At 57.6% G+C, this 14,580-nt stretch overlaps 1 protein-coding gene across 1 annotated transcript; it reads left to right on the top strand.

Annotated features, from left to right (window-relative positions):
- The first annotated feature begins 611 nt into the window (after positions 1 to 611).
- Positions 612 to 13,956, top strand: SAMD14 (sterile alpha motif domain containing 14). Its single transcript, XM_060080525.1, has 10 exons — positions 612 to 865; positions 4,308 to 4,362; positions 8,786 to 8,952; positions 9,386 to 9,674; positions 10,398 to 10,485; positions 10,575 to 10,649; positions 10,756 to 10,915; positions 12,127 to 12,246; positions 12,334 to 12,489; positions 13,336 to 13,956. Exons 2-10 carry the CDS (start codon positions 4,320 to 4,322, stop codon positions 13,489 to 13,491), a joined length of 1,254 nt encoding a protein of 417 aa, XP_059936508.1. The 5' UTR covers positions 612 to 865; positions 4,308 to 4,319; the 3' UTR covers positions 13,492 to 13,956.
- The last annotated feature ends 624 nt before the right edge of the window (positions 13,957 to 14,580 follow it).

The raw sequence follows: 14,580 nt of genomic DNA on the forward strand, positions 1-14,580 counted from the left end.
CGGACCAGGTCGGCTCTGTTCTCCGCGGTCCCCTCGGGCCTCGGCGTATCCGACTGCTCTGTGGACGTCTGTTGAATGGATGAATCAGGAGCCCTCACGGGCCTTGCAGAGGAGGCAGAAGCCCCGTAGGTCCTAAGGTGGGGCCGCATCTCCGTCCGCTCACACCCGCCCCGACTCCCGCGGGCCGCGGAGTAGCGGTAACTAGAATCCCCTCGCCCGGCTCCGCCAGCCGGGGCCGCCTCCTCCCTCCCGCGTGCTCCCGCTGCCTCCGCCCCTCCCTCCCTCCCTCCCTCCCGCTCTTTGTCTCCCAGGCGCCCGGCCTCCCCGCCACGCGCCCCCTCATCGCCCCTTCCCTGGGGACCCCCGCGGATCCCCGTTGACACGACGCTAAGAGTATCCGCCTGCCAGGCGGGGGACCCCGCGTCCAGCCGGGCGGGGCGGGGAGACGGTTTCTCTCTCTCCCTCCCTCTCCTCCTCTCCTCTCCTCTCCTCTCTCTCTCTCTCTCTCTCTCTCTCACACACACACACACACACACACACACACACACACTCGCACACACACGCACGGAGCATCCTCCCGTCAGGTCTCCTGGTCCAGCCCCTCCCGCCGTGCCTCCAGCTTCCTGCAAACCTTCTCCTGCTCTCTCCGAACTCCCCACCCCCACCCCCACATTCCCTCCGGCTCCAAGACCCCCCTCGCTGACCCCTACCCCTACTCCCGGGATGGAGCGGATGGAGCCAGCCCGGAGTCCGCCGAGGCCGGGGTGACTGTCCCCCGCCCCTCTCCCGCCTGGCCCCAGCCCCAAACACCATGGGCCTGAGGGGTTTCTGAGGCACCGGACGCTGAAGATGACAGATGCTGGAGGTGAGGTATTGGGACCCCAAGAGCCCCAAGTTGGACGGGGAAGCGGAGCTGGGGGTCTCCGGCTTGCGGTGGGAACCCGAGTGGGGTTGGATAGGGCGAAGATACAAGGACCTTTCTTCCCCTGTCCCTAGGGGGGCCCCCCGCACAGAGCTAGGGTTCTGGGCTGTTAGGAGATGGGGTGGAGACAGGATTTGTGTCCCTAATCCTCTCCCTCTGCCCGAGGTCCGGAGAGATTAATTTTTTAAAAAAACTGGTGTTGGGGGAGGGGGGAGAGCTTAACCTCTTCTTGCCTGGTGCGGAGTTGGACTCATGGATCGGAGAGAACTAGCCACTTGGCTCTGATTGGGCGATAGGGGCCCCGAGAGTGCAGAAGGTGCCTGTCCTCCACCCCCACCCCGTCTCCAGCGGTGCTTGCTGGATGCCCCCAGCTTGGGCCTTATGGGAGGGGGTCACCCCTTTAGCTCCACACTGCCTCCGCCTGCCCCAGCCTCCTCTCCCAGCCATCCCTCCCCAGTCGCACTTCTTTCTTGGACTCCTTCTCCTCCTCCAGGGCCCCTTTCCTCTTTCCTTCCCCACTGAGGGCCGCCTCTCTCCTGGCAGCCGATCCTGCTCTTCTCTACCCCTCCCCTGGGCCTCACTCAGGGCTGCTGGAGCCCTGTCTCCACTGCTGCTTCCCCTGGCCCCGCCGCCGCTGCTGCTGCTCTCAGGCTCACCGCCTTCTTGCTCTTTCTTCCTCTTCTCTGCAGCTCTGTAGACTGACTCTCCACCAGCCTGTCTCTGCCCTGCTCCCCATTTCCTCTCCAGGGCTTGTGTACCTTTCTTTGTCTTTCTCCTTCCCCTGGGTCCCAGGAAACTTAAGAGTTCACCTGCCTCCCTTTCTCATAGGGGAGGGTCAAAGGTTATTGATGTTCTTCCTCCGGGAATTGGGAAGTCTGGGGAGGAAGGAGTGGCCTGGTAGAGTCAGAGCCCAGACTGCATCCAGAGAACAGGTGCATTTCCACCTTGTAGCAGCTACCTGGTTTGAATGTGCATGTGTGAGTGGTGTGTGTGTGTGTGTGCGTGTGTGTAGGAGTGTAATGTTGTAGGAGTGTAAATGGGGGGGATGTCTAATTTTCCAAGGTTCAGTGTTGGAAGGGGGGGGGTGGGAAGGGCCTGGTGACATTCTGATGTCATGCTTCCCAGAGTTCCCCAAGGGACAGCGCAGGGAGGGTTCCCTATACACACCCCAGGGAGTTAGTTGTTGAAAAAAGCAGTTTGTGCTGAATCAGAATTCATTCGGCACTGATGTGAGCTGGAAGCCCCAGCCCACCCCAGAGGGTACCTGAAAGAGGATGGCATCCACAAGAGGGTCTCCACCCTAAACTGGGACCTTGAATAAAGAGCACATGGGCTCTCCATTCTCAGGTGGTCTAAGAGAGGAAGCACCCTCAGGGAGCCTCCATTCTGATGGGAGAGGCAGTTCTTAGCTTCAGAGATTCCCTCTTCTGATGGGGAATACTGCCCCTCCTCCTCAGGAGCTCCCATCTGATGTGGCGGAGATATGACCCAGTTAGGGACTCAATGAAGTATGAAAAATTACTCATTTCCTAGTGGTGGGGAAGAGTGGATTTAGAAATTATATAGACAAGTGAGAGGAGTGAGGGCTACCTAGGACAGCTTTCTGGAAGAGGTGGCAGCTAGCTCCTGGTCAGGTGAGCTTTGCGACTGAAGGAGGGAATTTGGTTCATTCTTAGGGGCAGCCTCTCTTCCCATCTAACCCCTTCAGGACAGGAAGAGAGGTTCTAGAACTTCTCTGTTACCAGCGCCCAGGGTTGAAGAAGCGGCACGAGGGTTCCTGGAGGGCCCACATCCCCGGCTCCTTCTCACACCTCATTTCCTGCTTGCAGCCCCAAGCATCCACAGAGCCTGGGGTGGAGGTCGCTTTGAAGCGTATCCGGTCGGAGCGAGCGAGCATGGATCAGCTCCCTCACCTCTACCCCTGTCCCTCTCCCAGCAGTGTTCTTTCCTCATGAGCAGGTTCCACAACTGCAGATCACCACCCAGGAGAGAGCTGAGGGGCAGGAGACTGGGGTCAAGGTTGAGTTCTGCCTCTTATCTCTTGCATCTCAGTGTTCCCATCTGTAAAGTGGGGATACTAAGAATCCCAGGCCTGGACGGTTCACAGTGAGATGATATCTATGTCATAACAGAAGAGGAGAATCAGAAAAGACCAAGCAGGCCTGTGGCCTAGCTTTCCTACGCCTGTCAGATGTGTGGTCTAATGCAGCGCTCTGCCCTTCTCATGGGGACCTGAGTGTTAGAAGGAACTGGAGATCGTGTCCCAGGCATGCAGCATGCCCCTGACCCCGAGCTTCCTCCTCCTCCCCTCATCTGGTATTCCCCTGCTTCTCTAACACCCAGGCTTTGGTTTAGGGATGCTGCAATCCTACATCTGCTAGGAAGCCTGCCCAAATTGTTTCAGCTACGTGTATCCTGCTTTCCCACCTGCCCCTCCTTTCTTACTTCCCACAAACAAAACAAAGCCCCTATCCATCCATATTTCTTCCCGGAACATATTTGATGCATCACAGAGATCTGGCTCCACACTGTTCTGCTATGGGTACTCTTTGTACCCTTCTGCATCTGTGACTCTGTCTTGAACTGTGAGAACTGTGACTTTGTCAAGAACAGTGGCCCTGTTGATGATGCCAGCTTCCTGAACAGCTCACGTTCAGGAAGACAGGTGGTGAGTGCAGCAGTGATGAGAGGGGGGAGGCAGGACTGCGTGATGTATGGGAAGATGGATGGGTGAATGGTATAAATTGACGGATGTAAAAATGGGTGGATGGTTGGACGGGGTGGATGGTGGATGGATGGGTGGTTGGATGGATGATGGATGGGTGAATGAGTGGACGGCAAATGGGCAAGTAGATGCGTGGATAAGTAGGGAGGTAAGTAGGTGGGGGGATGGAAGAAGCTGGTCTCCCATTCTGACCTTGCCATTAACTTATTATGTGATCTTAGATCAGTCATTCTCCTGTCTCTTTCTTTATTTGTAAAATGAGAGGATTGGATTTAATAGTCTCCAAGATTTCTCCCAGATTTGATATTGGACAGCTTATGATGATTAAAAGCTTTTAGGGAATGCTAATGATGGAGGGGCCCAAGACAGTGACGGGGAGAAGTTCAGTGACCCGTGTGGAGGCGCTCAGCAAATCAGCTTGGACCAGGGCTGCAGGACAGCCTGTGTCTATACCCTGCAGTTGCTCCTACCTCCCGCCTGCCCCAACAATCTGGGCTGTGGTTCAGATGATTTCTCTTTCAGGGGCCAGAGAAAGAGTTGTAAGGAGAGGTGAGGGCCAGAAGGCTAGGAGCAGGTAGCCACTGGCCGCTCCCTTGCCTGCACCAACCTGAACCTCTCATCCATGGTCCTTTTTTCCTCTTTCTCCTCTTGTCCTCACAGCTCTCTTGAGTCATGGCTTCTTCAAAGCTCCGAGAACCTGCGGATGAGGTTTTTGGTAAGTTCTGTTTGCCTCTATCTCTAGTCAAGGCTATCGGGCTTTGGGGAAGAGGAGTCCTGGTAACTTCAGTGTGTGTATGTGTGTGTGTGTGTGTGTGTGTGTGTGTGTGTACTTTGGCCTTACAGGCTGATTTTTTGTCACCATTATCTGAGTAGATATCCAGTTACAACAACAACAATGATAATAAGGGTCCCCATTTATTAAGTGCTTGTCTCATGCCAGGTACTAGGCTAGCACCCCCATTTCACATGCACTGTATCATCTAACCCCACAACAAGGCTAAGGAGTGTGCCCACTTGTCCTAAGCCTAGGACACGGAGCACAGAAGTGACTTGCTTTAAAGATCACACTGCAGGTTAGTGGCAGCGCTGGGACTCAAACCCCAGACGGCCTAACTCCCCGCTGGCAGCCACTGTGCTGTACACCAGTGTCCCTCAGCACAGGTGACACGGGTTACCTCCGAGCTGCATAAAGAAGGGACCTCATCCGCATGGAAATCAAAAATGCATAACACACACTCAGCATCTACACCCCCGGGGCACCCCAGACCTACCCCCTCTGTTCTCACTGGGGTGCATGGACACCCCCCACACCCCATCATTTACCCCCTGCAGCCTTTCTATTGTGTGGATTAGAGAAAGACCACTGACAGGGCAGAGTTCCCAGCATGCACTGGGGTGGAAAGGCTGTTTACCAGCTGGGTTCGGTGGAGGAACGTGGAGGGCGAGGTGGAGCCCTCAGGACTCTCAGCTGGGAGGGGATCCTAGCTGTGGAATGCCACAGGGCCTCCAGTCTCTCCTCCCCTGCCTCTCATCCCTACCTTCCTGCCCTCTCCTCCTCCCACTTCCCCGCTCGCCCCTCTCTCCCCTGTGGCTGCCACAGGCCCTGGCAACGCCAACGCCGGCCGGCCGTCAGAGCTGGCCTCCGGCTCCTGGGGAACTGCTTCCCGGCCTGGCCTCCCTGGGGCCTGTGCATGGAGGCTTTGCCTCGGGGACGCCCCGAGCCTCGAACTGTCTCTGGGCCTCAGACTCTGAGTCTCTCCGGCCCCACGCAGGCCCAGCCTGACCCCTGGCCTGGCAGAGGCGAGCTCCCCAGTTCCTTGGGCTTTTTGGCCTCCGCTCCCCCACCCCCCACCCTTCCTGTTTTCCTTCTCCCTGACCTGCTGAGGTAGCTGCCTGCCTGTGGCCTTCCTGAAGAGAAGGGAGATGAAATATTCATGACTTCCCACTGCCCAGGGCCGGGCTAACTCCCAGGGAGAGAGGGAGAGGGAGAGCAAGATGGTGGGAGGGATGGACAAGGTGATGAGGGCCTGGTAGAGGAAGGGACCAGAGGAGAGGCTGGCCCCACCTTGCCTCAAAAAGCCCCAAGCCCCTTAGGAGCTCCTTTGCTCCCTAGACCCTCCACGGTAAGATGACCACGGTTTTGATGTGGCCCAGATTCAGGTGCAGAGAGCCCTTCTCCATGGCCCAGGGCGGCTGGGCACCAGCTGCGCGCTGGACTGGTCGAGGAGGCTCGTGAGCTCCCTTCCAGGAGCCCTGCCTACTGACCTTAACTCCCTCTGCACCCTGGGCCAAACTTTCCTCTCCAAGGAAAGTAAGGGCCTGTAAAGTGAGGGGTTGGACTCACAAGTCACTCCCATCTCTGCCTCAGAGGAGGTAGAGAGGGCTTGGTAGTTACACACTGAGCCTCTGGAGCCTGAGCCCGAAGGCCTAGAACCCTGGCCTGCTCTTCACCAGCCCTATACCCTCAGGCAAATTAAGGCTGCCCTGGGGATTCTTGGAGTCTCTTCCTCCTTGGGCTGTGGGGAGGTTCAAATGAGCTAGTAACTGTGAAACACTTAGAACACTCATATACACATACACTCACACGTGTCACACACACACCATTCTATGCCTGTGTTAGTGCAATGAACAAAATAGAGAAATGTCTGCCTTCACGGAGCTGACGTTCTAATGGGTGGAGAGAGAGAATAAACTAAATTAGTAAAATATATGGTATGCCAGAGAATGGCAAATGATATAGGAAAAAATTTAGCAGTGGGGGTTTGGGGGGTATTCTAAATTGGGTGGGCTCTCAGTGAGAGAAAGCATTTAAGCAGAGACTTGAAGGAGGTGAGAGAGAGAACTGTGCAGAAATCTGTGGCAAGAGCCTTGCAGGAAAGGGAAGAGGAAGTGCAAAGGCCCTGAGGTGCAGGATAGCTGGTGTAAGGAAGAGCCAGGAGGCCAGGGTGGCTGGAGCAGAGGGAAGAAGAGGGAGAGAGTCGCTGAGCTGCCTGAGGCTGGAGGCCGTGGTAAGAACTCAGCTTCTTACTTTGTGAGAGATGGAAGTCACTGGAGGGCTCTGAGCAGAGGGAAGAGTGACCCGGGCTGACATGTTTTATCAGGATCACTCTGGCTGCTGGGTTGAAAATAGACTGCCAATGGGAAAGGGAGGAGGGAAGACCAGCCGGGATGATCCGTAATAATGGAGGCAAGAGGTGGTAGTGACCTAGACCAGGAATGCTGTGTGCCCTCCTCTCCTTTCCTCTCCCCTCCTCCTTCTCCCCACATGTATGCATGTATGTAAGTGTGTGTATATACAGACACATATACACAATATTTTACTGTGGGAAGTCAAAAGTAGAGACTAGCACAATGTACCCCGTCATACACTTACGCACTCATCTCTCAACCTCGACCATCATCACCTCATGGACAGTCTTGTTTCGTCCACATCCCCTTCCACTCTCCACTCCTAGTCTCCTGGATTATTTTGAACCTAACCCAAAACATCATGTCATTTCACCATAAATATTTCAGCATGTCTAGATATATTTCCAAAGTAGAGCTAACAGGAATTGTGGATGGATCCGTTTGCAGGCTGAGAGGGAGAGGGAGGAATCACGGGTGACTCCAGGGGTTTGGCCTGGGCAGCTGGAAGGATGGAGACGCCATTCACTGAGATGGGCGGACCAGGCAGCTTAGGGGGTGGGGAGGTCAGGAGTCCACTCGTGACATATACGTTGAAGATGCCCATTGGACATCCAAGTGGAGGTGTCAGGTAGGCAGCTGGACACATGAATTACCAACTGGGTCTGAGAGGAGTGACTGGGTGGACAGTGGGGCCTTTCAGTGAGCCAGGGACAGAGAACCAGTTTGAGGCAAGGTGGTGGGTTCGTTTGATGGGTTGAGTTTGAGGTCCCTGGGTGATTTTGACATGGTAAGTTCCCTGGCAGGTGCTGAGGTGCCCAGACTTGGAATTCAGGGGAGGGATCAGAGTTGGAAATAGGTATAGGTAGTAGTTCAGCCACTGGGGTGGCTTAGGGGGTGTCTGCAGACAAGAGAAAGAGGAGCAGGCAAGGCAGGGCCTTGAGTGACGGGATGGGGTCCCCGAGATCACGAGGGGTGGAGTGGTGAAGAAAGGTCTTAACCCACGCTGAGGTCTGGGAAGAACCTGTTCTGCCTGGAGAAGCTCAGGGTCACTGCAGAGTGAAGGCTGCATTCTCCGGTGGAGCAACTGGAAAGGGAAACTTGGGGCAGGAGGGTCTGCGCATAACCTGCTGGGTTTGCCTCCTCTTCCGCCCTGTCCTCCTCCAGGACCTAGCCCTGGGCCACGGACCCCAGGACGGGAGAGACAGGCTTCAGGGGTCTGTAGGCTTTCCTCTCTGCCACCGCCACTGGCTTTTGGGGGTCCCTCTGCACCAGTTAACTGTGAGCCCCTCTAGGTGCCCAGCAGTGCTGTCTCTGAGGGTGACCTTGAGCATGGCACAGCGAGCCAGGGTCCCCAGCAGGGCCAATCTCTGGAGCTAGACGAGCCAGGCTCAAATCCCAGGCCATTGCTAGCTGCGGGCCTCAGTCAAGAGACTTAGCCTCTCTGATCCTCTTTGCTTAGCCGTGAAATGTACATAGCAGCTGGCCCCAGCCTGCGGGCTGTTCCGAGTAGACAAGGTGATGGACGTGCGCTCTGGCGTGTCGTTGGCACTTCTTCAGTGCAGCCGTCACAGCCGTGCTTTCTACGGCCTCAGCCCCCCGTCCTGGCCTCCACAAACCTGCCCTCCCATTGCCCGGGAGGTGCCCCGCCCCCAGCTTCCCTTCCTCCCAGCATTGCATATACCAGTTCTGCCAATCTCCTCTCTGGTAAACTCCCATCCAGACCTTCAGACCCAGCTTTGGTGTTTCCTCCTCCAACCCACCCAAACAGAGCCATCCTGCCCTCTGTGCCTGTGAGAGGCTCCATCACATGCTGTATGTATGAGCTGATATGTCCAGCTCCCTGCGAGACTGTGAAAGACCCAGCTCTCCATCCCATAGGACTACCAGTGCCCTGCGCTTGCAGACATTCGTTGAATGCCTGGGTGCGAGTGCAGGTGGCCACTTGAGGTGGGCCTCCGGGACTGCTGTCCTCATGTGTCTGGTCTCTGCCCCTCTTCCCCGGTTTGCAGACCTGGACTTGGCTGTGCCAGAGACCGTCAGACTGGACAGCAGTTTACACAAGGCCCGAGCCCAACTACTGGCCAAGGGCCGGAGACACAGGCCCTCCCGCTCGAGGCTTCGGGACAGTGCCAGCTCTGCAGAGGATGGTGAAGGCTCCGATGGGCCCGGAGGCAAGGTTGGGGCAATCCACCCAATCGCACATACCCCGCCCACCCTTCTTGCTCCTGGATAATCCCTCCAAACCACTCTTCCAGGGAAACCACACCCCTAGACTTCTGACATAATAAGGCTAACCAGTATTAGCTGCAGTTCAATTCTGGCTCATCTCATCCTTTCAAGGAAGGTATTATCCCCATCTTCCAGACCAGGAAATTGAGGCTCTGAGAGTTTCACTAACAAAGTCACACAGTTAGTAAGTGAAGGAGGCGGGATCCAGCCCCAGCCTATGTGACCGGAAGTCCCATTTCCCACCTCTCGCGGCCCAGCCACCTCTCGGCCCAAGGCACGAGGAAGCCCTCCCTCCAGGCCCCGGAAGGACCTAGGAGCCCGGGGCTCCCCTCCGGGAAGAGGGGAGAAGGGTTGGCGGTGAGCGGCTGCCCCTTCCCCAGGTGACCGATGGCTGCGGGAGCCCCCTGCACCGGCTGCGCTCGCCTCTGCACTCGGGCCCGGGGTCCCCAGCCGGGAGCTCCTTCTGCCTGGAGCCGCCGGGGTTGCGGCGCAGCCTGGACGAGGACGAGCCGCCGCCCTCGCCGCTCGCACGCTACCGGCCCCTGCACAACGCCGCCTCGCACGAGGGCCTGGCCGCCGCCTCCTGCTCGCCGCCGCGCTCCGCGCCCTCGTCCGACAGCTCGCCCAGCTTCGTGCGTCGCCATCCCCGCGCCGAGCCGCACAGCGAAGGTGAGCGGCGGCCGGCGCGGCGCCCCCTGCTGGCAAGGGGTCCCTTGGGCGCCGAAGTGCGTGGCGGGATCCGAGGGGCAGGGTGGCTGGGGAAGGTGGGGAATAAAGACCACGGTTCTTTCAGTCATTTCCCGAGCGCCTTAATATGTGCCAGACACTGCTGGGCACTGAGACACACAAAAGAGCAAGCAGATGCAGTTCTCGTCCTCACGGGGCTTATAGGTTCGAGGAGAAGCAATCAAATCATCCATTGATTAAACGTATAGTTACAAGGTGTATTAAGTGCTATGTGAGAAACAGTGCGCGGGGCGGGAGAGCATATATCAGCGTGAAAGCATCCTGGGAGCGGTCGGGAGCATCCTGGAAGGCTTCTCTGAGGAAGTGACATGGGAGCCAGGATTAGAAGGTTGCCTACAAGTTGGACAAGATAAAATTAACAGTAACGAGTAGTGGTCCCTACTTTTTCAGAGTGGTTTATGGTTTGTATAAGGCTTTCATCAACATCCTATTAGGTCTCATGAAACAGGCAGTGTCATTATCCCCGTATCTGAGATGCAGGAAGCTCAGAAGGTAGTGACTTGCCCTAGGTCACACAGCTAGTGAACGGCACCAGAGCCAGGTTGCCTGATTCCAAGTCGAGAGAACTCCTACCGCCTCACTGGCAGCTGGCAGAAGCAGACAAGCCACCACACAGGCTATTTCCTTCCTTCTCTTCCACAAAAGATGACAGCCGGGATGCCAGCCCACCTGAGCCCGCCAGCCCTACCATTGGCCTGGATAAGAAGACTCGCCGCAAGTTCCTGGACCTGGGGTGAGTGGAAGAGGGGCCGAGAACAAAGGCTCGGGCATGGGGCAGCGTAGTGGGCAGCACCGTCCCACTGCCCCTTGCCCTCCCCACAGGGTCACCTTACGCCGAGCCTCCACTAGCAAGAGCCGGAAGGAGAAAGGCAGCAACCGTCTGTCCATGGGCAGCAGGTAAGAGGTACCCACAGCCCCGCAGCCACAGCCTGTGCCCCCAGCTCCCGGTGGGCCCCAGCCCTTGCCTTGGTGCCCACACCCATGCAGGGCACTCTCTCCACAGGGAGTCGGTGGAGGGGTCCGGCAGGTCAGGGGGCTCCCCGTTCCTGCCCTTTTCCTGGTTCACAGACAGTGGCAAGGGCTCGGCGTGTTCTGGCAGCACCACCTCCCCGGCCTGCTCCCCTAAACACGAGCGCTTCAGCCCTAAGAAGTCAGCTTCTCAGGTGAGTCCGTGGCCTTCTGGCCCCCAGACTGGCCCCCAGACTCAGGTGACATGAAGACATACTCCACCCTGGCTTGGGCTGGGATCCAGGCATTCCTGGAGTCCACCTGTGTGTCCATGGAGCCATTCAGTGATCCATTAATTCATCCAGTTTCTGAGGTCAGGCATCCACTCCTTCGCTTGTTTATATGCTGAGTGGTTCCTTCATTGATTCGTTCCTTGCTGCCTCCACGATCCCCTAGTGCACAGCCAGCCTGAGGGCTCCTCTGTCCCCGCTAACTCTTCTGCCCGGCTCAGTTCTGGCCCCATGTCCTGTCTTAGGAGCTGGGCTACATGTGTGGTGTGGTGATGCTTGGGGGAAGCAGAGATGAACAGGACCCCAACCTAGCTAGTGCTCAGAAAGTTCACAACCCTGTGGGAGAAATGAGACGGAGTAGCAGAAGCAAGAATGAGCATCTGTTTACAGTCACCAGGACTCCGCAGTCTACAAAGCTCTGAGTGCATGTTTTTCCTTTACTCTCACAAAGGCTCAGTGAAGTAGGGAAGGCAGATACACTCACCCCCATGGTACAGATGAGCAAATGCAAGCCCAGAATGAAGGGATTTGCCTACAGACTCAGTTGGATTTAGGGGCCAGGCGCTATGACCCCCAGCCCTGTGCTTGTTCTGTGGTTCTGTTCCTTATGTGCAGCCGGGTCAGAGGAGAACAGAAAACTGGAAATTCAGGGGAGAAGGGGTCCCTGCCTTTCTTCCTTCCCTTGTGCTGGGCCCTGGTGAACAGACACAGCCCAGGCCCTCACGGAGCTCACAGTCCAGTGAGGACAAAGGCATCTAACCAGGTTCTTACAAGCCAGGGCGCTAGAGGCCATGCGGGGGAGGCACAAGGCAGAGACGTCTGACCCAGCGCGAGGGAACCCCAGTCAGCTGTCTAGAAAGCGACACCAGTCTGACCTCCTCCATTCCCGCTAACTACTCCGCCTGGCTCAGTTCTAGCCCCACATCCTCCCAGAGGCCTCAGATCCGATGCCTCGCACGAGTCACCATGCCCTGTGTGCCCACCTAGCTCCTGGTTCATGTACAAGGGCCCTGAGCAACTCCTGGTGCCCAGCCCTGGACTTCAGCTTCACCTGGATGGGGGTGGAGGGTCGGGGGTGACTGCCTTGCGCTTGGAGGTGAGACCCCTCCTCAGCAGCATGCCCCCCTCCTGTCTAGGAATCCACTCTGAGCGATGACTCCACACCCCCCAGCAGCAGCCCCAAGATTCCAAGTGGTCCCCGGCAGGCGGCCAAGTGTTCCTACCCCTACCACACACTGTCCCAGTCTTCGGACGAGGTAAGCAGGCCCTGATGTCTGACGCAGCCAGGTGTGCGGGCCACAGGCCACGCCGTCCCCCCTCACGCTCCTTGGTCTCCGCCCCAGTTTCTGGATGAACCTCTCCCCACCATCTACCACTGGACCAGTCAGCAGGTGGGCCAGTGGCTGCACAGCCTCAACCTGGAGCAGTATGCCGCTGAGTTTGCTGCGAGGCAGGTGGATGGGCCGCAGCTACTGCAGCTGGATGGAAGCAAACTGAAGGTGGGTCAGAGTAGAAGGGTCACGACCCAGCCAGAGCCTGAGGCAACCTTCAAGAATTAGGATCCCCTCATCCTGACCTTTCCACTCCCTTTAAGACCACTGCCCTGGTCTCTGACCTCTAGGCAGATCGTTGCTCTCTAGCATGGGTTCCCAGTCTGACTCCAGCCCAATTCCTCAGTTTGACCTTCAAGCTCCAGCCCAAGTCTCCAGGTTGACCTCTGACCTTGAGGACCATCCTATCATCTGACTCTTCACTCTAATCAGTCTCCCCTGGTCATCTCATCTGATTCTTGGAGTCTTAGTCCCCAAGACTAAGAATCTTGGAGGCTGGTGGTTGTGGGAGGGAACAAGTTGGGGCGGGGGGCGGCAGGGGGTGTCTGTCTGATCTCTGTACTGGGGGTTTCTGGCCTGTTGTGCACCCTCTGCTCAGCTGCTTGGGGAAGCGGTGGTGCGAAGAGTCCCCCAGGAAGTCTCTGGAATGGAGAGGGGACTCAGCTACTGACTAGCTGTGTGACCTTGGACATTTTGCTCCCCGTCTCTGGGCCTCAGGGGATCAGGCAGGGTCATGCCAAGGTTGAAATCCTGAGTGGAGGAATGGGAGCCAAGGATTGGGGTGGGGAGGGGACAAAGGCCCTGGAACCCTCTACCCTCATCTCTCCTAATCACTCCCATTCCAAATTCTTGCCCTGAGGGTTCTGATCCATCAGCAAGTCTGGGAGGTGGAGGCTGAGGGCTGGCAAAAGCTCCAGAGAGAATACACCTGGGGCACAGAGAACCCGGGGCTTGGGTTGGCCAGGCCTGGGTGGCTCCGGGGCTCCTCCCCTCACCCTTGGATTCCTCCCCCAGAGCCTGGGGCTCAGCAACTCACATGACCGGGCGCTAGTGAAGCGGAAGTTGAAGGAGCTGGCGGCGGCCGCTGAGAAGGAGCGCAAGGCCCAGGAGAAGGCTGCGCGGCAGCGTGAGAAGCTCCGGCGCAGGGAGCAGGCGGCCAAGAGGAGCTAGGGAGACGGGCGGGCAGGCACCGGCACCTGGCGCGGGCAGCTGCTGGACTCTGAGGGCACAGGCCGCCCGGGGAAGTGGGGCCTGGGCACCAGGCTTGGGCTGGCCTGGCCCCATGCTCTCAGGAGGAACAGCCCTCTCACCCTGTCTTCTGTCTGGACCCAGATTCCTCAGAAAGGGAGACCCCAGGGGGAGGACCCAGTAATAAATCCCATTTCAAGGACTTGTCTGGCACAGCGTTCCTGGGGGAAGTGGCAGGTTATGGGCAGAGAAGCTAGGGCTGAAGCAAGTCTGGGAGCCCAGAAGTGCCTGAGTCATTCTGACCCTCTGCCCTCAGGCCATGGTGGTGCTGGGACCAGCAGTGAATCAGGAGGCCTGCTTACCTCCCAGAAGCCGTGGGCTCAGAGAGGTGGGCTGGGCATCTCTGCAGGAGCAGGTAGATAAAGCAGTTCCTTTCCAGCTCTCCCAGGCGACTGTATGTCAGGAGAGCTCTGTTCTGCTCCGCAGGGAGGCTGGTGGGCCTGCTAGTTGCATGCAGGGTAGGCTCCCAGTCTGCACTCCTCAACAGGAGAGCAGAGAAAGCAGCATGATTACCCCACATCATCTTTGCAAGGACTTTAGAAGGAAGGGAGGAGGCAAAGCTCCTCCTTTTCCCTGTCCCTGTCCTGTGGGTCTCGGTGGTGAGATAATGCCCCTGCAGGCCTGCTCCTCCTGAGGCCCATTCAAAGCCTGGTCTTTGACCCACTCTCCAAGCTGGGCCCACTTCTGCTGCTCCCTCAGAGGCCACCTGGGCCCTCCCCGAGGACAGAGCAAACTTGGGAGCTGGTGGCCACAGAAGACACCCCCTACCAATGCCTAGATGGTCCTGAACTGGTGAATCCTCATCCCAGCCAAGCAGAGAGGCAAAATCTGGGAGGTCCCCCGGAAGCTGCTAAATTGGAAAGGTTCATCAGCCATCCCCCATCTGCCCTGGTCCCTAGCGAGGCCTCAGTGGGTTCCAGACCTGGCAGACGGTGCGGGCTCCAGTTCCTGGGCCACAGGGAGGGGTGGGGCCAGCTCCCTGGGTGGGGGTGGAGTCTACCCCAGCAACCC

Source organism: Mesoplodon densirostris, chromosome 18 (assembly GCF_025265405.1).
Source record: "Mesoplodon densirostris isolate mMesDen1 chromosome 18, mMesDen1 primary haplotype, whole genome shotgun sequence".
Classification (NCBI taxonomy): domain Eukaryota; kingdom Metazoa; phylum Chordata; class Mammalia; order Artiodactyla; family Ziphiidae; genus Mesoplodon; species Mesoplodon densirostris.